The sequence below is a fragment of the Colletotrichum lupini genome, chromosome 2 (assembly GCF_023278565.1).
Source record: "Colletotrichum lupini chromosome 2, complete sequence".
Lineage (NCBI taxonomy): Eukaryota > Fungi > Ascomycota > Sordariomycetes > Glomerellales > Glomerellaceae > Colletotrichum > Colletotrichum lupini.
In genome coordinates, this window is record NC_064675.1 from 3,617,917 (window position 1) to 3,642,981 (window position 25,065).

The 25,065-nt window shown below is 54.4% G+C and overlaps 13 protein-coding genes across 13 annotated transcripts; 9 read left to right on the forward strand and 4 right to left on the reverse strand.

Annotated features, from left to right (window-relative positions):
• Positions 1-564: 564 nt before the first annotated feature.
• On the reverse strand, positions 565-1,910 carry CLUP02_03391 (uncharacterized protein; the record flags this gene model as incomplete). Its single annotated transcript, XM_049282413.1, has 5 exons — positions 565-696; positions 755-939; positions 969-1,159; positions 1,254-1,572; positions 1,631-1,910. The coding sequence occupies 5 exons, from the start codon at positions 1,908-1,910 to the stop codon at positions 565-567; spliced, it is 1,107 nt and encodes a 368-aa protein (XP_049139556.1).
• Positions 1,911-1,970: 60 nt separating this feature from the next.
• Positions 1,971-3,320, forward strand: CLUP02_03392 (uncharacterized protein; the record flags this gene model as incomplete). Its single annotated transcript, XM_049282414.1, has 6 exons — positions 1,971-2,004; positions 2,085-2,316; positions 2,396-2,736; positions 2,823-2,995; positions 3,020-3,180; positions 3,242-3,320. The coding sequence occupies 6 exons, from the start codon at positions 1,971-1,973 to the stop codon at positions 3,318-3,320; spliced, it is 1,020 nt and encodes a 339-aa protein (XP_049139557.1).
• A 277-nt stretch (positions 3,321-3,597) lies between these two features.
• CLUP02_03393 (uncharacterized protein) lies at positions 3,598-3,780 on the forward strand (the record flags this gene model as incomplete). Its single annotated transcript, XM_049282415.1, has 1 exon — positions 3,598-3,780. One exon carries the CDS (start codon positions 3,598-3,600, stop codon positions 3,778-3,780), a length of 183 nt encoding a protein of 60 aa, XP_049139558.1.
• A 50-nt stretch (positions 3,781-3,830) lies between these two features.
• Positions 3,831-4,327, forward strand: CLUP02_03394 (uncharacterized protein; the record flags this gene model as incomplete). Its single annotated transcript, XM_049282416.1, has 2 exons — positions 3,831-4,166; positions 4,226-4,327. 2 exons carry the CDS (start codon positions 3,831-3,833, stop codon positions 4,325-4,327), a joined length of 438 nt encoding a protein of 145 aa, XP_049139559.1.
• Positions 4,328-4,749: 422 nt separating this feature from the next.
• Positions 4,750-4,947, forward strand: CLUP02_03395 (uncharacterized protein; the record flags this gene model as incomplete). Its single annotated transcript, XM_049282417.1, has 1 exon — positions 4,750-4,947. The coding sequence occupies one exon, from the start codon at positions 4,750-4,752 to the stop codon at positions 4,945-4,947; it is 198 nt and encodes a 65-aa protein (XP_049139560.1).
• A 209-nt stretch (positions 4,948-5,156) lies between these two features.
• Positions 5,157-6,465, forward strand: CLUP02_03396 (uncharacterized protein; the record flags this gene model as incomplete). The annotated part of the gene is made up of 3 exons (XM_049282418.1): positions 5,157-5,189; positions 5,915-6,022; positions 6,160-6,465. The coding sequence occupies 3 exons, from the start codon at positions 5,157-5,159 to the stop codon at positions 6,463-6,465; spliced, it is 447 nt and encodes a 148-aa protein (XP_049139561.1).
• Positions 6,466-6,751: 286 nt separating this feature from the next.
• On the forward strand, positions 6,752-9,589 carry CLUP02_03397 (3'5'-cyclic nucleotide phosphodiesterase; the record flags this gene model as incomplete). The annotated part of the gene is made up of 4 exons (XM_049282419.1): positions 6,752-6,926; positions 7,002-7,811; positions 7,869-8,464; positions 8,522-9,589. The coding sequence occupies 4 exons, from the start codon at positions 6,752-6,754 to the stop codon at positions 9,587-9,589; spliced, it is 2,649 nt and encodes an 882-aa protein (XP_049139562.1).
• A 160-nt stretch (positions 9,590-9,749) lies between these two features.
• On the forward strand, positions 9,750-11,765 carry CLUP02_03398 (uncharacterized protein; the record flags this gene model as incomplete). Its single annotated transcript, XM_049282420.1, has 12 exons — positions 9,750-9,981; positions 10,029-10,098; positions 10,175-10,234; positions 10,300-10,333; positions 10,396-10,554; positions 10,658-10,736; positions 10,828-10,951; positions 11,007-11,076; positions 11,134-11,207; positions 11,368-11,400; positions 11,474-11,623; positions 11,681-11,765. 12 exons carry the CDS (start codon positions 9,750-9,752, stop codon positions 11,763-11,765), a joined length of 1,170 nt encoding a protein of 389 aa, XP_049139563.1.
• A 70-nt stretch (positions 11,766-11,835) lies between these two features.
• CLUP02_03399 (serine carboxypeptidase) lies at positions 11,836-13,541 on the forward strand (the record flags this gene model as incomplete). Its single annotated transcript, XM_049282421.1, has 2 exons — positions 11,836-12,316; positions 12,385-13,541. The coding sequence occupies 2 exons, from the start codon at positions 11,836-11,838 to the stop codon at positions 13,539-13,541; spliced, it is 1,638 nt and encodes a 545-aa protein (XP_049139564.1).
• A 645-nt stretch (positions 13,542-14,186) lies between these two features.
• Positions 14,187-15,167, forward strand: CLUP02_03400 (uncharacterized protein; the record flags this gene model as incomplete). The annotated part of the gene is made up of 1 exon (XM_049282422.1): positions 14,187-15,167. The coding sequence occupies one exon, from the start codon at positions 14,187-14,189 to the stop codon at positions 15,165-15,167; it is 981 nt and encodes a 326-aa protein (XP_049139565.1).
• A 1,524-nt stretch (positions 15,168-16,691) lies between these two features.
• Positions 16,692-17,556, reverse strand: CLUP02_03401 (40S ribosomal protein S18; the record flags this gene model as incomplete). Its single annotated transcript, XM_049282423.1, has 4 exons — positions 16,692-17,008; positions 17,160-17,258; positions 17,396-17,425; positions 17,532-17,556. 4 exons carry the CDS (start codon positions 17,554-17,556, stop codon positions 16,692-16,694), a joined length of 471 nt encoding a protein of 156 aa, XP_049139566.1.
• Positions 17,557-18,561: 1,005 nt separating this feature from the next.
• On the reverse strand, positions 18,562-20,379 carry CLUP02_03402 (uncharacterized protein; the record flags this gene model as incomplete). The annotated part of the gene is made up of 3 exons (XM_049282424.1): positions 18,562-19,794; positions 19,888-20,261; positions 20,322-20,379. The coding sequence occupies 3 exons, from the start codon at positions 20,377-20,379 to the stop codon at positions 18,562-18,564; spliced, it is 1,665 nt and encodes a 554-aa protein (XP_049139567.1).
• Positions 20,380-22,028: 1,649 nt separating this feature from the next.
• CLUP02_03403 (Cas1p-like protein) lies at positions 22,029-24,461 on the reverse strand (the record flags this gene model as incomplete). The annotated part of the gene is made up of 1 exon (XM_049282425.1): positions 22,029-24,461. The coding sequence occupies one exon, from the start codon at positions 24,459-24,461 to the stop codon at positions 22,029-22,031; it is 2,433 nt and encodes an 810-aa protein (XP_049139568.1).
• Between the last annotated feature and the right edge of the window lie 604 nt (positions 24,462-25,065).

Consider the following 25,065-nt stretch of genomic DNA (forward strand, 5'->3'; position numbering starts at 1 on the left):
GAAAGGAAAGCGAGAGGACAGCGCTCTACTCTGAACAGCATGTACCCAGTTGTGGGAACATCAAATCTCGGCGGTGCAGGCTCTGAGGAGGAGGGCCTCGACTGACTACACTACTGCAGATAGCTGCGGGTTTGCAGCCGCAGTTGCACGGAATGTCCTTGCAGTCTGGTACTCGTCCGCGGACGTGCGAGATAAGCGGTAGATTCCCTGCCGTCTGATTACCGCGTCGAGCCACTTCGCATCATGTTGAACGTTCTTCTTGAGTCAATATGTTGCTGATGTTGAGCCAGGCAACGGCGCTCGTCACGAAGAAACAACCTGAGAATGCGCGTAGGCTTTGTCGACTCCTGCTGGTGTATTGGATGAGGTGTGTGTGTGAAAGTGGGATGGGTTGAACGCTCAGCCAGCCACGACGAGCTCTGGCAGGGCGGGACAGGGTAAACTCGGGCGTACGACAGGCCAGGGACCAGTCAGGTATGCGGAGTCCACAGGGAAACAAAAACGATAGTCGTATGGATGCGGGTACAGAGTGAGGCTTCTTTTTGTTCTTTCTCCGTCTCTCCATTACTTCTGGAAGACACGAAGAAGGAATGGATCATGGATCATCGGCGATATTGCGACATGTGGGTAACAATCTGCGATCAGGGCAAGCACAGGCACAGGCCTACGGGCCTTGTTTGCCATGATTGCTATGTGCTGAGAGGAGTGGGCAACATGTGGATTCCTTGCGTGGCAGGCTGGACCCAGCTCGCACGAGGAGAGGATCGGCAGTGCGAGTCGTGAGCTTCTCAAGAACGACCCTTTTGGCCAGGGAGATGGATGGGCATCTTCCTACAGATACCCGCCGGTACCAAGGATGAGATCTCGCGAGAAGAGTTGAACAGGGCGTAACGGCGATAAACACAATGAACGGCTGATTGAGCGGTGCGCATTGGGCAACTACACGTAGAGAGTGTTTGAGTGTATACAGATGTCATGGCGATCTTTGGTTGCAGAGTTGAAGCGAAAACCGAAGTAGTTGTGGCGGACAGAACCCAGCGCATGCAGCGTCAGTAATGACGGCGACTTGAGACGAGAGCGTCTACCTTGAAGGCACAGGTGGGTACTTGAGAGGGGTACGACGGAATAGAGTGCGACAATCGACCAAAGACGGAGGGAACTGGGCAAGCTAGCTGGCCTAGAGGGCAATATGTGTTAGAAGTGTTCGGATGCGGTGGTTAGGAACGAGATGGCATGGAAGACAAGATACCTACTACTGCGCTGTATAGCAGGGAGTTGGAATTCTCAAGTTTGCAACCTGGAAGACCACAAAATGCCATGTGCGTGGAGCACTGCAAGCCCAAGTTACCAACCTGGTGGGCTGAATTGTGGTATCGAATCCTGCTTTCGCTTCCCTGGCCAGAGGTTCCGCATTATTCAGGTTGATTGGGGGATGCAGCGGAAGAACCCCAAGATGGTTCAGGACGGTTCTTTGGGGCTTTTTGCACAGTGGCAGACTCATACAGGGTCCAACCAGGGGGCGTTGGAGGTCGGATGTCGTGGGATATCGCATGCAGCGCTCCGTATCCGTAGCTACCTTGAGTTAGGTATCTACATGGTAGGTAAAAGATAGACAGCGCTTACGAATGACCGACGTGCATTTGGACGCTGGAGTTCTGGACCGACCTTTCGGCTCCCTCTGAGAAATTCCATCTGCGTGCTTGGTGCTTGCTTGCCTGTATGCTCTGAAGTTTGACAGTGACACCCGCACGGCGACCGCACGGAGGGGAAGGAGGACGACTCAATGCTTGCTCATTCTCGTGCGTTCCCAGCAGTCGGGCTGGGTGCGTATGTGCGTACCTGGGCCATGCCACCCGTCTGCCTGGTTGCTGAGTTGAGGGTTGGGGAATTGAGGTTAAGGGTTGAGTCATATAAGGTAGGTAGGTAGGTATCTTCACTCCCGTCTCCTGCATCTGTTGTACAAGGTGGGAATGGAAGCCACGACCCGGATTGCGAGACTTTTGGGTTCGTCACCTTGAGAACCTTCCGATGATCGACCTTAGTCACCGAGGTAGGTAGGTGGCTTGCCTGTGCACCTGCTCGAGGTGCGTCGAAAAATTGCTATGCGATCGTGGCTGTTGAAGTCTCGTCTCGAGGGTCGAGGAACGCGTCTCAGAACGGCATGCACGCCTCGCAGCTCGCAGGCGGGTTCAAAATGGAAGCAGCCACCAAGGCGTCATCCAGCAGATGGTTGCGCCAGTCAGAGACGGCGGCGGGCGGGAAGGTGGGTGCCGGTGTGCCACGGCGCAGACGCTCAGGTGCTTCTTTCCACCCCTCGTGCCCTTCCCTTCTTGCCTACCTTACCTGGGTGCTTCTTACCTGACTTTGGGGGGAGAAGGGTGGGAGCCTGAGGTAGTACCCGCGACTTGGAGAGGTACCGCGATACCTCGACCTGGAGAGGCACCTTGCCTTACATGGATTTCTTGCCTGAGGCACAGAACATAGCAGAGAGGTGGTCGACGGGATTGGTCAAGGTACCGGGGTACGGATGCGCTACCTTCCACCTTCCACCTTCCACGGACGCCGACCCCCTCCCCCTGCCCTTGCTTTTGACGTGCTTCTCCCCTGCAAACCCTGTTCCCAGTGGTTCCAGTCGCCATCCCCGGTGCGCCCCTCGACTGCATGGCAAAGTGGCTCCGAAGAAGGCTTCGTGGGCTTCCACACTTTCGATCGATGTTCGAGAAGGCGGCCAGAAGAGTGGACGCAGGACCCTGTCCCTTTCCCCCGCCGCTGGCCCCTTGCCTGCTCGTCGCTGCCCTGCTGGCCCCCCTCACACACATGAGATAAGCACCACCAGCCCGAAAACTGCAGCGGCCGATCAGTGATGCATTGCCTCGCACTACAATCTCACCAACTACGTCGACCTTACCACGGCCAAATCATTCGCCCATCCATTTCATATTATCCCTCCATCAATAATTCAGATGAGTCCATCACCACCAGTCGCTCCTCCAATGTTAAAAAGCTGACACGCTCATAGCTTTCTGGAGTGAACACAGGGCGAGAGTTTGACGACCATCGGCACCTACCCACAGGAATGGATACGCAGGTTGGTCAGCCACTGCGGGACAAGGTACCCTTCTGCAAGTATCTTCTCCCCCCCCTCCGTCATCGTCCCATGCCTGCCAGGGGCTTGGGCTTGTCTGAATCCAGATCTGACATTCTGATTCCGACGGGCACTGACATTCTGAGTCCGACAAAGTATTCCCTCCGCCTTGCCTTGCACCCCAGGCCCTGACCTGAGCCTACTCTACGCTGCTACAGCCTACGGACACTACTAGCACTTGATTTCCGGCCGGCCAGCTGCCTACCAGGCTATTCAGCACGAGCGCTAGCCGTCCGGCACCTTCGCTCTGTGCGTCTCAGCGCGGGATGCCTATCAGATAACTCGGTCGAATAGGTCTCTAATTGTCCGCTTTGTCCTTGGCCCGCATTCATCGTATTTCCACTCACGCTCCGTGCTTTCGATCTGTTTTTGCTGTCGACTTTTGGTCCGAGTCGAATTACGTTGATATTTAGTACCTGCGCAAGACAACTCCATGCTCGGCACGGCGATACATGCTTTGCAGAATACAGTCAACACGAACAAGGGTCGGATCTAGAGCTGCCCGTCTTGGCATGCCGTTGTTTGTGACGAATCTTGGGCCGGAGGGAATGCTTCTGTTGCATCTGCGCCAGATTCTTAAGCGAGAAGAAAAGGGCAGAGACAGAACCGTCACCAGAGAGACTTGTTCCCAATAAGCGCCCCTTTCTTGACTCCAAGCTAAGGTAAGGTATCGGTGGTCTGAAGCATGTCGCTTGGAAGCCCAGCCGTGCCCTGGCTCATCTGGCGTTGCAGTCACATTCAACACTCCTGTCTCGAGGCCGCAGTGAACCTAGGCTCTTTCCTTCTTTTCTCACTCACGAAACTAGGATCGGAATTGAAAACCAGCACGGAATTATGGAGTGTTTGGTCCGAGCTGAGCTATTTGGGCTGGAGATGTCTCTGTCTTCACCTCTCCTACTCCGGCGTTACTGGGTCAATCACCTACTGGGGTTTCGACTGGACATATTTCCTTCTCTTTCCATTCTTTCTGTCCCTATTCTGGGAGAAAGAGCAACAAGCAGATGCCTGGGTTGTCATATGGGTTACCGGCATGCTTTTTTTTTTTGGCGCTTTTCTCTACTTCCATCCACTCCTCCCAAGTTCGCAGCGCAGAGCAATCCTTGGCTCTGGAAGACAGGCGCAACTTACGCTAAAGTAGAAGAGGCCACGCCAGACCTGATTCGAAGTGACCTCGTCCTCTGAGTGTAGGCAAGTAAGGTACAGTGTAAGATGTCCGTACCTTGTGGGGAGAAAAGACTCGGGCTTCCATTCCTTCCGTCATCATGGAAGGCTACAGGTATATGGTGCACTCCACACACGAAGCATACCAACTTGCATCATACACCTCACCGGATTCACACCTTCCACACACCTCCGAGTCCCAGTTGCCTGTCATTGGATTGCTTACAACCGCCACCATCTACTCTTTCTGCTCCTATGTCAATCTGAGCCGCATTCGCAATTTCCTCACCTGTTTCTCGCCTCGTTTCTTTTGGCTAGTCCGTTTGCTTCTCCAGAAAAATCTCACAGACACTGGACCGGAGCGCTACATTTCCTTGACATGATATCTCATGTTCCTTGGTACGTCTGCGTGGCCCGGTAGATAGACTGCCGGCAAAGAGAAGATGACGAAAAAAGAGCTCCCATTCTTCAGAAACTGGACTAGAGAAATAAAAAAGACGCCAACACCACAAACACTCTTAGTGCCGAGGACTCAGTCGCCTCCCCCACCTCACTTACTCATTCGATCAAACTTTACGTCGCCACTTCAGGGCACAAGAAGAAAAGACTCTGTCTGTGGTGAGTGCATGTTACCATGCTAGCCCGGAGTCAAGTTACACTCCTCTAGCTTTTCCATAGTTTAGAGAGCTTCGAGTTCTGTTTCTTGTTCTCTCCCGCCTTGCTTTGTTGGGCAAAGTATGTAATAATACTTGCGATCCCGTTCTGTCACCGGAATCTGGGTACCTAGGGTATGTTACCTTAGGTAGGGTGGTGGGAGGGCATGCACGGCCTACACTCTGTAGTCGGTACAATGACCTCCCAACTCATGGTAAACTTGGGTCTCGTGAGTTGGTCTCTCAGGTGCCTTGCCGTTGCTGAGAGATGGCAGTTATTACAATGGTGACTGTGAGGTATGCACTGAGGTGAGGTGGAAGTGGAAAGGCACAGGCAAAGCAAGGTGCTTGTACTCGATAACGTACATTACTTTACCTGGCCTTCTCGATCTCGGCAGTCTTTTTTTCCCGTCTTTTTTTTTTTCCTTCCTTTCGCAAGCAGCAATTTTTAGGGCCAACTTGGGAGTACGCTCTCATCTACTGGAAGTACGGAGTACCTGCTGCGTGGTGCGTACGCCCATGGTGCCCTTTTCTGCCCACCTACCCACCCAACCCATACACCCTCCACACCTCACACGCACACCACACATTCCCAGTGCCTGCTGCTGCTGCTGCTGCTGCTTGCTACCTATTGTGTGCTTCTACTGCTGGTGCTGGTGCTAGGTACTTACTGACCTTGCCCGAGGCTGCTTGCCGCAACCTGCACCGCACCCGCACCCGCACCCGCACCCGCACCCGCACCCGCAACTGCAACTGCAACCACCTCTCAGGGCAGAGCCTGGGGCTGTCTCTCTCGTCTCTCCCGTTGTCTCTCCTCCCGTCCCCGTCTGGGCTGTCTGTCTCCCACTCACTCGAGGCCCTCTTTCGCACCCGGTACATCCACCCACCCCCCCTTGCGTTGCTTAACAATTTCGTACTCGACCCGGTCCATTGTACTTTCGTACTCTCCTCCCAGTCCCAGTCCTCCAAGGACCCAAACTCCAATCCTCCCCGTCCCAGCTGGCCGCCCAGTCGCCCTCTTTCCTTTCTTCCCACTTCACGCCCGTTCGTCCCAGCCCTTGTTGTACGTAGCCTACCCTTCATGATATCACGTACACTTGTCGTCGCTTCTCTCTTGTGCTCCGCTTCTCTGTCGCCCAATTCTGCAATCTTTTCCTCCTCTCATTCTCCTCCTATGCCAGACTGACCAAAAAAAAAAAGACTTTGCTCGTTATCAACAGCGCCAGCATACCGAAGCCTCCACCCTTCGTCTCGAGTACATGCGAACTTTCCGCGCGACGGTACCCGCAACTGCGAAACGACAAATCCCCCCTCTCTCGATCGCCCCTACTCACACAAAAACCCAAAAGGATCCGTACACGCCTCGACTTTAGGAACAAACATCACGTCCATGATCTCGGCCAATCCGATTTCGTGCGACTACCATCGATGCCAATCCTGGTGACCGTCGGAACCACCGCGCTACCGCTGCTTCCTCGCCCGCACTTGGTGAAGTACCATTCATGAGATTCCTGGTCGACACCCCGATCACATCTTGCCTTCCAATCTCGACGACTTTATCACGAAGCCTGCTTCATTGAATCATTCGTTGCGCATTGCCCATCTACCTGGACACCGAAGGCGTTGCGCCACCGTGCTGCTTCTCGACAGGACTGGGTCGCCGTCCTCGACTTGTCCCGCTGCGAAAGCTCAAGAATTGCAAGTTTGATCAATCGCATCGTTACGCTCGTAGATCTTCTTTGCCCTTGTGGCCAGAGCGCTCCGGTCGCGAGACTGGTTGCTCCCTAAAGCCATGATGGACAATGCCACTTGCCATGTCGTCTACGTGAACCGCCAGGTTCGCCAGGACAGGCTTATCCGACCTAATACGCAAAATGATCAGCCACTAGACGCTGCCGACTCCGTCGTGCAGGAGGATGATGATATTCAGAAGGATGCAGATCTGCTACTGGACACTTTTGGAGAAGGTAGGCTCAGACTGAATATCTAACACTCGTGGCATCGTGTACTAATTATATGTTCAGTTTATCTTTGTTCCACAGGCTCGGCCTGCATATCTACCCTCTTCCAGCTTTCGGACGAGTCTATGATGGACCTTACGCCAACTCTGGTTCTAATCGATGTGCCCCACGACGAACGGCTACCTAGAATCCGGTCTCGGTCTAGATCACCATCGCCGCACTCCCGCCCGACTACCGCTGACATCAACATTCACACTCCCGAGGAGGATGTCTACGGCCTCAAATTGCTGCAAAGGATCATGACCGAGTCGCATCTGCGCAGCTTATCAAAGCTGATCGTGCCGATACCCATTGTGAGCTTTTCGCCTACCGAGTATGGTAGCGCAACGATTCCGGCTAGCGACGATGCGAAACCCAAGTCTTCGGCGTCAGTGGACCGACGCCTGATCATTCGGTGCCTAGACCTAGGAGCCGTGGACGTCATCATCAGCCCTTTACACCTCAAATGCATCACGAGTCTCGAGATCCATGCTTATCGGGCGCATAAGGATGCGGCCCGTGAACAGCAGGAAATGCTCGAAGTACGGCGCGGCAGAAAACGGTCATGGGTTGGGGTGAACGAGGAGAAACCGTTTTCCTACCTCAGGGAAGCCATGGTATCCGGTCTCATGAGGGGCATCTGTCGGTCAGGCGCGGATTCTGACGACGATCGGATCTCCAACGTTAGCATTGCCGTTTCCACCGATCGCCAAGCTGCTGTCGCTGCCGCCGTTGTTCAGTGGCACTTTTGCGCGCACAGTTTCACAGATGACGAGCTCCTTGTTGCGGCCATGGTGATGTTCAAGCATGCCTTGACAATGCCCGAGTTGGATCGCTGGCGGATACCGACAGGTGAGTACATTGCGCCTACATAAGCCATGCGCGGACGGCTGCTGACGATTTGACTAGACCAACTCATAAGCTTTCTGGTCGCTTGCCGGGCTGCATACAACAATTTTGTTCCTTATCATAACTTCCGCCATGTTGTTGATGTTCTACAGGCTACTTTTCACTTCCTGGTTCGTGTTGGTATTCTTGCGCCATATCCCGCCGATCCCTTGGTGGATCAAGATCCACCGCAGAGCTCCCCAATGGCAAAGCTGCTCCATCCGTTTGACGGCTTGACGCTTTTGATTACGGCAATCGGACATGATGTAGGCCACCCAGGTGTCAACAACGGATTTTTGGTCACTCTCAATGCCCCTCTGGCACAGTTGTACAATGATCGATCCGTGCTCGAGTCGTTCCATTGCGCCGCCTACTCACAGATCCTTCGGCGATATTGGCCAAGCGCTTTCGAAGATACCAAGATGCGGCACCTTATGATCAGCTCCATCCTTGCCACGGACATGGGCCTGCACTTTGATTACATGAAAAGGCTCGGAGATACCCAGGACAAACTGGACGTCGACAACACAACTGATGGTTGGAATGGTCGTATGCAAGAGGAGCAAAAGGCTCTCGTATGTTCACTTCTCATCAAGTGTGCAGACATCAGCAACGTGGTCAGTAGTTCACAATTTCTCGTGTTCAAGTTCGACTACTAACCCAACGGCTTATAGGCAAGGAAGCACGAGACCGCACTGAAGTGGATGTACATTCTTTCGGACGAGTTCTCTCGACAAGCTTCCATGGAGAGTGAGCTAGAAATTACGTCGTCTCTCCTGTCGCCTCCGAAGAAGGACTTGATCTCACTGTCTAAGGCCCAGCTGAGCTTCATGAACCTATTCGCCATCCCTCTTTTCCAGGGAGTGGCGGACATTTTGCCAGCAATGAAATACACAGTTGACGAGCTCGAAATCAATAAAGGTCTTTTCGAGCAACGGATCAGGGAAGAGCAGGCGAAGGAGGATCCTATCCGCAAGAGACTTTTGCGCAACGACGGCGCCTTCTCCCCACGAACTATGAGTTTGGCCGGCGGGCCTGAAGGAAGCAGAGACTCCATGACCCCGCGGGTGACGACGCCTCTGACCGAGCTTACTATGCCGCCCCCGCTGCTTGACGACTTGAAGCAGGAAGATGATGGGCTGTCCCAGGAGCCAGCGGGCTCGGAGCACACGACAGCGCTCATCACTGATATGCCGGAGCCGGAGGACCCTAAGGAGGTGAACGGCATCGTGACGTCTTTTGATTCCGTGGCGGACTTTGCAGCGAGCGATCCATTCCACTGCAGGGACAGGGCTAGTAGTTCGCCGGACAATCATCACGGCCATAACGGCAAGCAGCGGTGCAGCGAGACGACGGACGGCAGCACTACGGGCCCGTACACTGGGGACTGGGCCTCACAGGCAACGAGTGCCACCACCGGCAAGATGCCTCTGTCGCCGAGCACTCAAGGCACTAGCATTGTCAGCAGAGAGTCGACGGAGCAGCTTCCAGGCGTACCCACGATCTCGGAGCCAAAGCCATTCGCCGAAGTCAAGCCCGAGTCTACGTTCCTGGATCACGACGCCAACGGACCTCACTACGACGCCAACGGCTCTCACTTGTCGAACGGGTCTTTGGGCAAAACAGAAGGCGGCAAGGTTGTGAAGAAGAAATCTAGTAGATTCCGCATGAATGCCTTCCAGTTCTTTCGGCGGAACCGAGCGTCGAGCCCGTCCATGCCAGCGGCCGACGCAGCTACCTGATAAACCAGGGATTTTGAGCGAGACGAGCCGATTCTGGCATCTACATTCGAATGGTGCGGCACAGGCACAGGAAAGCTACGACTGTGGTGGCTCACGCAGATTTCCCAGCGATCGATATACCCGAGCCACCACAGAGTTGTTAATCTAATCGCGATCCGAGATGACAGGAGCAGCGCCACAGTCGAACGAAAGAATTGTAAAGCACAGTATACGGAACTCGCAAGTTATGTACAGTATCGGGGATGGAGTTAATGCGTATTGGGTGTTTGAGTGCTTCGCCTACATTGGCGGCGATAACGAGGGGAATACGGCCGCGCAAGTCATGAGCTGGATGGCAAAGCCTACGACATTGCTCTTCCGGGGTCTCGACCGCCTGCTCATAAGCAGGCCGGGTGGGAGGCGGCGTTCTGGGCAAGTCGGCAGGTTGTGACGATTTCAGCTTTGGGACAGTCAACAAACGGTCTGATATTGGGCAACAATGGCGGCAATGCCATATTTTGGTCTGGCTAGTGGGCGTGCTATCGGACCATGGAATGGATGGAAGGAGTACGTATGTGAAGGCATACGGCTAGACATAGCCGACAGCCCACAGGAGATGATAGCAAATTCTAACAAGTTCACTATGATGGCGAATCGACCCTACCAGTGCATGCCGAGATGTCAGGAAAGGGGACGTTGCCAGTGCCGCGATTGCTACGACTCGTTTCTAGACAGAGTCTGGTGGATATGAGGATGAATGTCGAAGTACATTCGTGAAGTTGAATCCTGACGGTAAAGTACCTAGGTCTGCGTTGAGACCCTTTCAGTCGATCGGGCGAAACGGCATGGCATTGGTGGATGGATGGGTGGGTATCTGGACGGCCGAAGAGGTTCTCGCACATATCAGGGAAGGATCCACCCACATGAAGTCATGTCTTGGCCGCGACGAAGGATGGCTTACTGGACTGACACAAACTACGAATATAGTGAGGCACGTATTCAGAGGAAGGAAGACGAATGGCCTAAAGGCTAGTATTCAGAAGTGGGCGAGTATAGCGCCCGTAAGCAGCACACAAGACATTTGGCAAGCGAAATTCAGTTGCAGTTCGCTGGCGATTGACTGAAGCCGCGCCGGCAGCATTGAGAAACAGTTCCAACGCACTGAAAAGTAATGGGTTGTGGCAGGCGTGGGTAGCGGCGGCTGAATGAGGCAAAATTGCGAAAGGTCTAGTACGAACACCATCTTCCTTCTTTCAAAGTTCCTCGATACACCGACAACACCGCCAGCTCGAAGATGGACTTGTTACTGGGGCGTCCGGTCTTGCAGTTTGCGTTTGGAGCGTTAATGGTGGATTTCGCTGAACGTGAGATCCCTCCCGTTTGGTTTGGAATGGCTACCTTAAGCCGGGCGAATGGGATGGTGGCATCAGCTTATCAGCGAGGAAGAATTATGGAACCTCCGCAGCAAAAGGTCCCAGGTCCAGGCACAGGTTCCTGGCCGTGGGATTGTGAGGTGGTGCCTGAGGTGATTGCCAAGCGGTACGGCGGTACCTGACATGACGCAGACGAAGCAGGGCTGGCGAAGAGCGAGGGACGGCGAGGAAACGTACCGGCTTATCAGAATGCTGTGCATCGATGAGTGAGAGTCTGTTAGCAGATCTGCAACAGGCAGGTTCCCTTCTCTAGCGTCCGAGGCGCGGGGATCAGGTGGACAGTGTTTCCCGACTATCGTTTGGCCAACCCTTGAGGAGCTCACGAGCCAGTCGTTTCTCTGCATTGTGAGCTGGAGCTCCCCACAGCAACCTGTGCATTGAGGGTGGCCCACGCGGTTTGTGTAGGTATCCGTATCCGTAGAGCTGTTGCTTGAGTTGTGTCGTTGCCATTTCTGCTGCGAGCCTGCGACAGCGGTAGCGCGACCCAGCTCGGCCAACGCACCCCAGCCCCGATGGCAGCAGCAGTGACAAGCTGTGCACCTCTTCTCTCTGGGTCTCCCCCCACCCCCAAGCACCCAGAGTATGCGGCAGAGCACCCAGCCAACCCGCCCGCCTCCGTCATGTTTCATTTATTACGTCCGCGAGCTTCCTGCCTGTCGCCTGTCACACTTCCTCCGAGCTCCCTCTTCCTCTCATTCTCTTTCAACCTCCCATCTACAACCTCCTCTCCCTCCGCCATCTCTACTTTCTTCCCCTTCCCATAGTCATCTCATTTCATCTTATCTGATTTCGATTTCATCGTCAGTGCTCCATCAATCGAGTTGACTGCCCATCATGAGGTTCTCAACCTCCGCCCTCGTCCTCGGCGCGGCCTCCACCGCCCTCGCCTTGGACCAGCAGGTCCTTGGCGGCCAGGACAGCCCCTTTGACTCCATTAAGACCACCGGCGAGAACTGGCTCTCGGCTTTCGAGGACAAGTTCGGCAAGATGACCTCCGAGGCCAAGGCCGTTTGGGACGAGATCACCCTCCTCGCTCCCGAGGCCGTCGAGTCCTTCAAGAAGACCGCCCAGGCCACCAAGCCCAAGCCTCACCACCGCAAGTCCGATAAGAAGTGGGACCACGTTGTCAAGGGCGCCGATGTCCAAGGCATGTGGGTCGAGAAGGATGGCGAGAAGCACCGCAAGATTGGCGGTGACCTCAAGAACTTCAACCTTCGCGCCAAGAAGGTCGACCCCTCCGCTCTCGGCGTCGACAAGGTCAAGCAGTACAGCGGATACCTCGATGATGAGGAGAACGACAAGCATCTCTTCTACTGTAAGCCAGCCCGCTCGATACATTGTATTGTATATGTCCGTTTGGAGCCGTTTCTAACCTTATCACAGGGTTCTTCGAGTCTCGCAATGACCCCAAGAACGACCCCGTCGTTCTTTGGCTCAACGGTGGCCCTGGCTGCTCTTCCCTGACTGGTCTCTTCATGGAGCTCGGCCCCGCTTCCATCGACAAGAAGCTCAAGATTGTCAACAACGAGTGGTCGTGGAACAACAACGCCTCCGTCATCTTCCTCGACCAGCCCGTCAACGTCGGCTACTCCTACTCTGGTTCCTCCGTCTCCAACACGGTCGCTGCCGGCAAGGACGTCTACGCTCTCATGTCCCTCTTCTTCCACCAGTTCCCCGAGTACGCCAAGCAGGACTTCCACATTGCTGGCGAGTCGTACGCCGGCCACTACATCCCCGTCTTCGCCTCTGAAATCCTCTCCCACGAGGACCGCAACATCAACCTCAAGAGTGTCCTGATCGGCAACGGTCTCACCGACGGCTGGACCCAGTACGGATACTACCGCCCCATGGCTTGCGGTGAGGGTGGCTACAAGGCTGTTCTCGACGAGGGCGAGTGCCAGGCCATGGACAACGCTCTCCCCCGTTGCCAAAGCCTGATCAAGAACTGCTACGACTCTGGCAGCGTCTGGTCTTGCGTTCCCGCCAGCATCTACTGCAACAACGCCCTCATCGGCCCCTACCAGCGCACCGGCCAGAACGTCTACGATATCCGTGGCAAGTGCGAGGACAGCAGCAACCTCTGCTACTCTGCCCTTGGCTGGATCAGTGAGTACCTCAACCAGGATGAGGTCAAGGAGGCCCTCGGTGCTGAGGTCGACAGCTACGACAGCTGCAACTTTGACATCAACCGCAACTTCCTCTTCGCCGGTGACTGGTTCCAACCCTTCCACCGCATCGTTCCTGGCCTCCTCGAGAAGATCCCCGTTCTCATCTACGCTGGCGATGCTGACTACATCTGCAACTGGCTCGGCAACCGTGCCTGGACCGAGGCTCTTGAGTGGCCTGGCCAGAAGAGCTTCAACAAGGCCGAGGTCAAGGGTCTTACCGTTGGTAAGGGTGAGGAGTACGGAAAGGTCAAGTCCAGCGGCAACTTCACCTTCATGCAGTTGTACGGCGCCGGACACATGGTCCCCATGGACCAGCCCGAGGCCTCGTCGGACTTCTTCAACCGCTGGCTTGGCGGTGAGTGGGTTGCATAAATGCACTCACGGTAATGAGCAATGTACGAAACGAAGATTGAATAGCGTATGGAATGCTGTTGTAGCAGTGAACGCTCGGATTGGTTCGTAGTACAATACTGGGCATATTGGAGTTTGTCAACACGGGAGGACCCAGTCGTCCGGTTTACCGATAGCGCCAGTTTAAGCCCGGCGCAATAGAATCTAGTTATGCTGTTAGAATATGACTCTTTTTTCCGTAAACTTTCAAGGTATCCTGTTCTGATGGTGCTGTTTGAACGGTTCCGTCTCTACCAACCATGTTGTCCTGCAGCTGTAACGGAGATGAGTCGAAATGACAGTATTAGTCACCGGCGCCTTCTGTGCCTTAGCTGCAGAATTCCTGGCTCGGTATCCGCTAAAACAACGTCAGACCAGCCCAGCACCTGCCGTAAACATATTTCACCACCTGCTGCCCCTCCTCGCAGCTGCACCACATCAATACTTTACCCCGCCAAAACTTTTCTGGCCGACGGCTGCCTCCAACCTCACCGAACAACAACGAACCCAAGTAACTATCTCTCTCGTCGTCGCAAACAACCACATACGGTCGCGAAGGACCATCCTACACACGATTATCCATACTTCAAAGATTTATCGAAAAGCGACCACTCCACAACCGCCACAATGTCGCGGATGATCAACCAACCCTCGAACCAGATCAAGCTGACCAACGTGTCCATGGTCCGCCTGAAGAAGGGCAAGAAGCGCTTCGAGATTGCGTGCTACAAGAACAAGGTCATGGAGTGGCGGTCCGGCATCGAAACGGACCTCGACAACGTGCTGCAGATCCCCAACGTGTTCCTCAACGTCTCCAAGGGCCAGACGGCGCCCAAGGAGGACCTGGAAAAGGCGTTTGGCAAGGGCAAGAGCACGGACGATATCGTGCTGGAGATATTGAAGAAGGGGGAGATGCAGGTGGGCGGGAAGGAGAGGGCGGAGCAGACGGAACGGGTGCATAACGAGGTGATTGGGATCGTGGCGAGTCGGCTGGTGGATCCGAGGACGAAGAGGGTGTATACAACGGGCATGATTGAGAAGGCGCTCGATATGCTGAGCTCTGCGGCACACGGGGATGGAGACGATGCGCCTGGTAAGAAGGGCGCTGCTGGCGGCGGATCCAAGACAGCGAGCGGCGCGGGGACGCCGGCGGGCGGGGAGGAGGGCGAGGCGAAGCCCCGCGAGAAGGGGTTCCACTGGACGGGCGTGACGACGACCAAGTCGGCCAAGTCGCAGGCTCTCGAGGCGATGAAGGCGCTGATTGCGGCGCAGCCTATCCCCGTGCAGAGGGCGCGGATGAGGCTGCGCGTGACGTGCGCGACGAGCGTGCTGAAGCAGGCTGTCAAGGAGAAGCCTGCTGCTGGTGGCAAGAAGGGAGGCGACGACGCCGACGGAGACGAACCGAAGCAGAAGCCCGGCACGGTCAAGGATCGGATTCTGGGGTTCGTGGAGCAGGTTGAGAGCCAGGACGTGCTGGGGAGCGAGTGGGAGGTTGTCGGGTTCGTGGAGCCTGGCGCGTTCAAGGGATTGGGGGATTTCATCGCGGGTGAGACGAAGGGGATGGGTAGGGTTGAGGTCTTGGATATGGCTGTTATTCATGAGGATTAAAAAAAAATAAAAAAAAAAGCTGGACGGGCCGATGTGGTGTTCTTGTCGATATACCCCCTTTCTAGACCGAGAAGGGTTTTCGTAGATTCATGATGAAAAGTAGATTTCGCGACATGATCAAATATCATCGGCCGTGCCCCGTGTGAGCGTACTTGACAGAGTGAGGTTGTCCATTCACCAACACCATACATACCTAGCTAGCTAGCTAGGTATGGGGAATCCCAGCCGGCTCGGCAAAGGAAACAGACAAAAAACCGAAAAGAAAGTCGGCTCGAACTCGCGCGGCCTCTCGATCTTGAAGCCCCGGTAGGCAGGCAGGTAGGGCGGGAGGTACCTCGAGGGACCCCCTGCATCAGTAGTATCCATCTTGGGAGATGATGCATCACCCCGTCACCAAGATTACTAGTCACGAAGATGCACACAAAAAGGGAAGCTGCCCGCCATGGCGTCACATCTGGTACTGCTCACCACTCAAGGCTGCCCATCTATGCACTCTAAGGGTAGAGTGGTAAAGGCACAATTATACCGTTCGGCCGTCGTCGACAACGGGCGATGCTTCCTTGGAGGTCGGGAGGACTTTTGGTCACTATGAGGGTATCGGCGTCGCCCCCCCTCCTTCCTTCCGCTGCACTTTATTACCTCCGTGGCATTGCTTGCATACACCTTGTGGTCTATTTCTTGTTGCTCGCCTTGTCCCCTAAGCATGTGTGGACCTACGGCTACACAGCACACTAGCATATGGACTCCGGCAGGTCAGTCAGTGTTGATGGTTTCACCTCACTCTACTGCGCTGGATTAGGTTGGCCCTCATGCTCTTTTGCGAAGACGGCTGGTTCATTCCCATCGTTTCATTATTGCCACCCCATTTCTAGCTGCACATCGCGACAAGAGCTTAGCCTTGGTGGAATGTATGGGCGTCAGCATGCACGCCTGCCATGACTGACGAAGAAGCCATCTTGAAGATGAAGTCAGACCCGAGCCGGATCGGCTGGGGTTCGGGCTTTCCGTGTGGAGTTGAGGCTCCGTGGTTTCTGCCTCCACACGGAGCAGGACGCTGGATCCGCTTCGCTTGGAAGTCGCACAGGTTTTTTGAATTGATAGCCTTTCGGGTGGCATTTGGCACATGGCATGTCACTATGATTTACACCGTTCTATGCCGGGGAGTAAATGGCCTTCATAGTCATTTCCCAGCAAGTCACCATTGCGATTGATGGCTTCTCTGCCACTCTCGATAAGTTTAAACCTTGTCATTTTGTGTATCGTGTGTGTAGAAAATCACGTCACGTCGTCACCCAGAAACGCCGTGTACTTTTTTAGCTTTTTGTTGTTTTGGTATGATGGAACTCTTTCCGATTCGTTATCTAGAGACGCCACCATCCTGCGCAGAATAGCAATCCCCTTGTTGTAATGCAGCAGTAGAGTATCATCACGAGTGATGAGATGGAGAGAAAACCAGCCGTATCACGCCGCCTATTGTTCCTTGCCACCGCACGACCCAAATTTTCATCATCAGAAGCCAGACGCTTAACCACCCTTCTTCTTGGACACACCGACCGTACGGCCGCGGCGGCCGGTGGTCTTGGTGTGCTGACCGCGGACGCGGAGACCCCAGTAGTGACGGAGACCGCGGTGGGCGCGAATCTTCTTGAGGCGCTCGAGATCGTCGCGGAGCTTGGAGGCGACGCCGTTGGCGAGGATCTGGCTGTCCTTGCCGTCGACGATGTCGCGCTGTCTGTTGAGGAACCACGAGGGGATCTTGTACTGGGTGGGGTTCTGGATGATGGTGACGATACGCTCGAGCTCTTCGGAGGTGAGCTCACCGGCGCGCTTGTTCAGGTCGACTGTAGTTGGGAATTCGTTAGTCTTCTCGTGTCCTCCTTTGATGTTTCGACCTTCCTCTCTCCATTCCTAGCACCATGAATGCAGTCCTCGTGTGTGGATTCTGCTGGCGGAGGGAACGGGGAAAAGGGTAGGGCTTTCTCGTAGACGTACCATCGGCCTTCTTGCACACAATGTTGGAGTAACGACGACCGACACCACCAATCTTGGTGAGCGCGTACATGACCTTTTCCTGACCACGAACGTTGGTGTCTGCGAGCAACGGTTAGCCATCTCCCATTCCCTCTCTCCAATTCTCGTGTCGGGCTTTCTCGAATGCCATGTCGGGGTGATCGGTGCGGTGCGTGTAGTAGGGCTTGCTGTTGTCGATGCGGAAGGAGTATACATACTCAGAAGACGGAGAATGAACTGGAAGTTCGCTGTACCAAAACAGTTAGCATCGCCATTCCGTAAACTTGCTCTCTCTCGAGAAAAACAATCCGAATTATTCTTCGAGAGGCAAGAGGGGCGCTGGGATAGACGAACACTTCTCCCCGGAGACGAGCGACATGCTGGGCAACTGTCGTACGAAGGCTGCTCCTAGATGTCGATGGTTGATGGCTGACGAACAGATTCGGTCTGGTGTGATAGACTCTCGAGAGTGGGTGAAAGGAAATTTGCGAGTTTGGCGGTGGGCTTCGCTTACCCTATGGTCACGTGTACTTGGAGCGCACGCTCTTCGCCTCACGGCTGGGAAATTTTTCGGCGGGGACGGGTGACTAAGCCGCTTTCGTGGGCAGCGGTTGGCTGTGACCCGGCAGCGACCCCTCGCCCTCGAGACGCTAGCATCCACTTGATGCGAGAAAGCATGCAGGGGTCGTTTTCGATTGGTCGGGGTCTCTTTGGAGAAATCCAATGCCTCCAGTGCTCGACTCTCGTGAGCCCACAAATTTGAACGAGCTCAACCGACGACATTCGATGGCAGTGGTGAACTTATTCTTTACGCCCGAAGTTGCTGGGACTTGAGCTTCTTTTGAGCTTTGATGGTCTATTACTTCCGGTGTAGTTGGCAATCGACACAAGTATCCTGTCGTAGAGCGCCCCTCCCGGATGTTGCTCCTTTCACTAGGTATCGTCCATCAAACTCTACCTTACACGAAAGTCGCGGACATACAGCCCTTGAAAAAATTACCCAGGTAATCGCAGTATGGTGTCTTTCGTCCTGATACTGTTTTACTCGCACTCAACAAGTTGATACAAGAGATGCCGCGGCCTTGTGTCTCTAGCACCCTTGACTACTAGGTACTATGTAATCAAGAGCTTGCGATGAACTTGTTTTCCTTTCACATTTTCCGAGGCTTGAGATTACTCGGAATTACACACAACACATCCTGTCATGGAGCTTGTTACAGTGTAATTCAACAGCGAGATACTTTCGATCTATGAAGCCTTCATTATCATCAACGCCCGTCATGATCCAAATAGACGCAGCCAGCCACCCAACCTGCTCAAGCCCTGCCCTCAACTCCAGAACACCCCCCATTCCCAAGTCTCATCAATCTGTCCACTCACACTATCACGCCGCGGGCGCCGCCGCCACTGGGGCCGCGGGCGAGTCAGCAGGTTGCGCCTGATTCGCGCCAGCAGCAACCGCCGCAGGTGGAGCCGGAGCCGGCTGTGTAACGCTCTGGCCCCCGGGACTCGTTCCCACAATCACCACTCCGGGCCCAGTGTTTCCTTGAGCAGCCGGAGCAGCCGCCGGCGCCGAAGCCGGCGTCACCGCTTGTGGGGGCGTGCCGGGATTCTTTCCAAACTGCACCGGGGCAATGGCCTGGTTGGCTCCGTCGACGATGGCTGCTCCCGGCTGTGCTGCCGGAGCATTCTGCGACGCCGGCGGCGGCGCTGCTACTTGAGCGGGAGGCTGTGCAGCAACGGGAGCGGCAGCTGGAGCGGCGACGGGAGCAGGTTGTCCCTGGTTCGCGCCGACCGCGATACTTCCCAGGTTCTGTCCGCCTTGCTGACCCTGAGCCTGAGCCGGAGGCGGCGGCGGCGTCGCGACCTGCGCTGGAGGTTGAGCTGCTGCTGCCGGAGGTGGCTGTATTCCTCCCTGGTTCGCTCCGACGGCAATGCTTCCCAGATTTTGGCCTTGACCCTGAGCCTGAGCAGGAGGCGGCGGTGGTGCTTGCGCCGTGTTGTTGCCCCTGTTCCCATTGAAGATGCCCAGCCCGGACAACCCGGCCAGCTGTGCGGCGGCAATCTGCTCAAAGCTCGAAAAGATCTGTGCCGCGGCCCCGGCTAGTGCCGGGTTTCCGTTGGCAGCGTTGGCGGCAGACGTCGCGCAATCAGTCAAGAATGTCCCCGCGTTCTGGACAAAGAGGCCCTGTTGCTGCGGCAGGATTATAGCGGCGGGATCCGGAACCGAGAGCAGCTGCGGCGCCTGCGTGCCTGCGGGGAGGATGATGCTCTGGCCTACCTGGCCAAAGGGGGCTGCCTGGTTGAAGGCTGCGAGACTGAGAGTGTTGTCGGCGGGGGCGGACCCAACGGCTTGGGCGCTGAAGTCGGACGTGTTGGATCCAGCAGACGAAGATGAGTCCTCGAGTTGCACGCGGGCGGCGCCAAAGGCGTTTGCTTGGGCTGATGCTGCCTGCGGTGTCGAGATTTCCAGGTTGGTCGGGTCTGTTACCATGACGAGCGTCTGTTTCCCTGCCTGCCCGTTGTCTGCGAGGAGCTGGTTGACAAGGTATCGCTTGTTCTGTTGCCCCTGGTTTCTATTGTCGACTAGGCCGGTGACAGTGACGATAATGGTGTTCTTTGGTCAAAGTCAGTCTTGCCCTGATAGGTTGCTGTATACCCGTTGCCAGTTGTATCAAGGCGGTATAGTGCAGAACAAGGGTAGACTCACCGCCTGAGGAAATTGTGCCTTGAAATGATTAATTCGGATGTTGTCCTTGACGGTCTGCAGCTGCGTCGCAAGTGCGAGCTGAGACTGTACCAATGCAGCGAGCTCTCTCTCGTTCTGCCTTTGCAGCTGATTGATCGTGTCGAGGTTCTCCTGGACGACGATGATATTGGGCTTGATGATGTTTTGGATAATGTTGACATCGCCATTGTTCTTGTTGTTGTTGTTATTATTGTTGTTGTTCTTGCCGTTGTTATCATTGTTATTGTTGCCTTTGGCATTGTTCTTGGCCTGATTTTGATTCTGGTTCTGGTTCTGGTTCTGGTTCTGGTTTTGTCCTTGCCCCTTGTCCACGGCTTTTGCATCCTGAGCAGGCGCTGGAAGACATGACGATCAGCATGACTATTCAAGCCAGGTGAGATGAAGTCGAGACCTACCCGCCACAGCCAACGAACTAAACGCCGCCAGGGCAGCAATAACGTGCTTGAGATGCATAGCTTGCTTCAAAGTCCACACAACTAATTAGGATTTACAAAACGAAATGGGGGTAGCAGTGAGTGTTCAAGGCACAGCCGACTCGAAGAGTGAGAATTATGAATCGTAAAGGATCGTAGGGATTTGAATAAGAGGAGAATTAAAAGTGGCCGCTGGGGCTCACGGAGAAGAGAGAGAAAGGCAGATCGAGGGAAAGTGAACGCGAAGGGGTGCCAAGAGATCTACTCTATCGGAGCATAGTCTGTTGATCTCTTCTGATCGGTTACAACGCAGAGAAGGAGAATAGAAACTGGATGCTGGTGGACTGCATATGTATATTAACCTTATTCCTGCCCGCCTTTCTCACCACCCGAAGAAAACAGCTTCATGGTCATGCTCGCCCTTTGTCGATGAATCTCTTCTGCTGCCGGGAGCTGCGTTTCCCGTGGTTGGTATGGGATGCCCTGAAGGCGGAACTGAGGAACAGGGAGGGGCCTCTGAGTTGTAGATGGACAGGATGACAGATCTGGTAGACATTCGTCTCGTCGTAAAACTCCCGAACCCTTGCCCCCGGTCCCACAAGTAAGTAAAGCCGCAGTTATGAAAAGAAGAACGCACGATGGTGGCTTCAGAGTCAGGGGCATTAGTGATCTCGAGGCAAAAAGGGAAGGGTGTCCTGGTCCCAGAGAGGGGTAATGGAACCCAAAGCCAGGACGACTCTAGTAGGAAAATGGGAGGAAAACCAGCCTCACCTGCCATCCAACCTTGACAACAGCTTGACATGCCCGTACGCCGGTCGTATGCCGCCTCAACCGTCCCATGCCGCACCTGTCAAAGCAGCCATCATCCCATCGAAGAAAGGGACAAGGCTCGGTCCTTCAGCCACCAATCACATCGCCGCCCTCTACGACCCTGGGCGGGTTTGCGACCCCACGCGAAACAGTATCGGAGAAGAGCCTCAAGAGACAGGAGAGAGTCCGAGAGGAGAGGAGGGGTTGTGCTCCATTCCGAATTTCCTCTTGCCATATGCGAGTCAGCATGGGAAGGGTGTCACGTCAATGCGTAAAGTTTGGCAACTCGTCGCGAGTGATGCTGGTGACCATCTGTTAATCTCCGTAGCCCTGCACTCATCATGATCAACCGCCAAGTAAAGATCGCATCCAGGTAGGAAGCAAGCCGCAATTTCGAGAACTTGAAGATCTCAAAAAGCGTTGAGAATGCACTGGAAGATCTCTAGACTCATCCGTGACTCTTTCAAATGTCATCCGGTAACACCATCCCGAATCGGAGAATTAGGTGGTCTTTTTGAGTTAGGCTCGAGCCGACGCAGATGCCAAGTCCTAAGTCAAAGCATAAATGCTTTCCGTTTGGGCCGATGACAACTTGGCTAACGGGGAGCCGAAGCTTGTTTTCAAGAGACCACATTGGAGTTTGATCCATGTGTGGGTAGATGGAGCAGACTCGAAACACACAACTCAAGCCCCTCATCCCTGTCACTGTTTAGTAAAGCATGCCACTTCAATGCGACTCACTGATAGACGACAAGTAAGTGTATCATCTGCAACTCTGCAGCGTTTCCTCGTGTAGTCATTTATACAGAAAGTCTGCCTTGCGTCATTCCGGGTAGAGGGAACATTCGGTTCCAACCCGGGATTGTCGTACAATGCCCATCATACACCATAAGTCATATTACCAAGCCACAGTAAGGCCAGGAAGCCTACAAACTTCAGTCGTAAGGCGCTGTTTGACGCAACGGTGCCTTTCGTTCTTCCTCTTTCTGTCGCCTCTTCCATGGCTGCCGCCGAACGCCATGGAACAGGACTTGTCTTACCGTCCTTAACCGGTAAGGTGCGACCCAACGAGACTTCTCCGGCCTGCTTCCCTTCCTCTACTCCCGTCAAACCCTTAACAATGCGGAGAGTGGCACGCTGGCAATTGTTGCATGCCCAAAGGAAGACAATAGCAATGATTGTTACTTCAGCTGCTCTCAGTAGACGGCCTCCGCTTCCAATCCTCAAAACCCCAGCTCCGTCACTCGCAAGCCATATGTGATGGTGCAAAATGTAGGCTTCAAGCGACATTCTTCCAAGAGCTGCCGCAGGCGGGATTTGAAGGTCTCGCAACTTCCGTAAAGAGTTTCTCGCAATTATGGCCGACAGCACAAACCAGGGGCTCGTGTACGGATGGTAGGTGTCGTAAGACTGGTTATTGTGGTATACCTCGGCGATGAACGCAAGGATGATGAAAACAATGAGATACGCAATGGCGAAAATGAGCATTATCGGCTTCACCGGAATCGCGTCTTGTTCTGGGTATGTGATTTCCAACAACCCGCGGTCAAGTGCGTTGTTGATCTTTTCAAAGAGAGCTTCGGCGTTGATGCCATGCTGGCGACGCCTGAGAACCGAGACTCGGTGCGTCGCAGCCGCCGTAAGTATACCAAAGTAAGGGATGAAGCGGTCCATGGCGAAGTGGGCGCGCAGTGGATTTACGTCCCAGTAAATCCCACAAGCCCGTTTGAGAATTGACAGAAAACGCTCAGGTGTACGGGTGCTTTGTACCAAGTACGAAGTCCAGGCAGCAAACACAACAACCTTTACAAAGAATGCAACAGGATTGCTGTTGAACTTCTTAAAGCAAGCCAGCGTTGCATAGATGACTGCAAACCAAAACGTCAATAGTGGCACAGTGTAAATGATCCATTCGCTTGATACCATGAACGCAATCAAGCAGGTCAGCAGATTCAGCCGACCTAACACATATGCGACCCTGCGTAACGAAAAGTCTTCGGTGCGGAGGAAGTACATCGTGTGACCGTAGCTGAACAAAAAGATGAATGTCGCCATGAGGAACTTGTGTACCTTATACATCGCCAAGGACTCGGATGCGTTGTGGTACTTATACAGTAGAACGAATACCAGCATCCAGCCTCTCCACTCGTCTGTTTGCTCTCGTGATAGAAAGGACGTCGTAGTGAGTCCTTTCGCCGACGACAAGACAGGTGCCTTGAAACGAATTGACAGCGCTGCGAAAATAACTAGGCCAACCAAAGGTGATATAAAGTCGGGTATGTCAAAGTACTTGTCCTGCTTCGCGAAGATGTGAGTTCGGTCGGCGATAAGGCAGTATACCGCAACGATCAGTATGGTAGCCAACGCCAGAAGAGTATCCATGAAGCGGGACGTTCGTGCAGACGGAAAAGCATCCTGCTGCCGACTCAAAAACAGGATTGGCATTGTTAGTACATTGAGGCCAAGTAGCAAAAGCTGAATCCGACGAAGAGGGGAATACGGCACACAGCAGGTGATCTGGTTGGCGTATCCTCGTCTAATCAGACCGGCATTGCAGTGGGCATTGAGGACGACATCTAGTTTTCTCTCCGCCACGATGTCGACCGAATGTATACCATCCTCAAGCATAGCGTCGTCGTGTCCCTCGGTCATGCTATTGTAGGCCCTTGCGATGTGTGATTTTTCGTTCAGCTCCAGGTGATCCAGGTTCCAATTCATGGCGTCAATCCTCCTAGGAGTGATGGCTCGCGCGCGGGACGCGGTAAGCATATCGTAGGCTGGAACAGGCACGGGTGCCATAAGGACATGGTTAGAAAGCTCTGCAAAGGCTGACTGTGAGTTGCTCTGAGGGTACACCATCAATTCGTCGATACTCTTATGCAGGTACGGCATAAGGACGTTGATGCCTTCTCTGAAGAGCTCCAAGTACCGGTCACCGCCCTGACGGGCCGCCCATAGACCTGGAGTGCCGAGAACGATGAGCGCTGGTGAACCTCTTCCTTCTTGTCGAACAAGTTTCTCGTAATCGGCGGATCCGGGACGGTCCCGAAATCGAGCCAATTGGCTATGGAGACTCGTGGAGTTGAGCCAAGGGTCCCAGATAAACTCCAATCTGACGCCTTCAACATCCATTGTGAGGTTTTGATGTTTGTCGTCCGACACGGCGAAGTCAAGAATGGCCTTCTCGGCGACGTGATGGTCAAGTCGGGTCATGGCAGCAAAGTAGAGCTGGCGCATAGTCGAGTCTCCCATGATAACCAGGTGACGACCTGCGAAGCAATCCGAGACATCCTCGCGGGACATCTCGCGCATTCTGCAATTGTCAGGCTCCCATTTCGAAAAGACGTCTCTCGGCAACTTTGAGCCGGGCCGCGAGCGCCAGGTGCCGTTGGAGAGCAAAGCGTTGCACTTGTAGGGATCATGTTGGCCTGCATCTCGTGTCAGCTTCTTGACTCAGCTTAAGCTTGTCCACGACCCTAATTTGGTGGGGCAGCTGGAGAATGGAACTGCTTTAATCGTACCGAATACGAAATACTGGTAGACGACTGAGAGAAGCAGTATTAAGAGGGAAACCCGCGGTATGGTCCGGAGAAAGAAGGGCGAGCTCCCGGCAGAGGAAGCTAACCTTTGAATGCTGCGAATCATTGGGGGCTAGGAGGGACAAAAAGGAACCACCCGATAAGGTACGGCGCGCGATCTCAATGCTCCGACTGGTGGTGGCGGTTGCAGCTGGCGGGAAACCGCATTTCTCTTCCGCCTAGTGGAATGCTCTCCGGACTGTTCAGGGACAGAACAGAAGAAGACTCGCGATATTACAAAACCGAGAGAGAGCACTACGAAAGTAGAGTAGTAGAACGCGAGTTGAGGTAGAAGGGGAGGTTCGGAGAGGCACAGTCAAGCGGCGAAGGACCCAAGA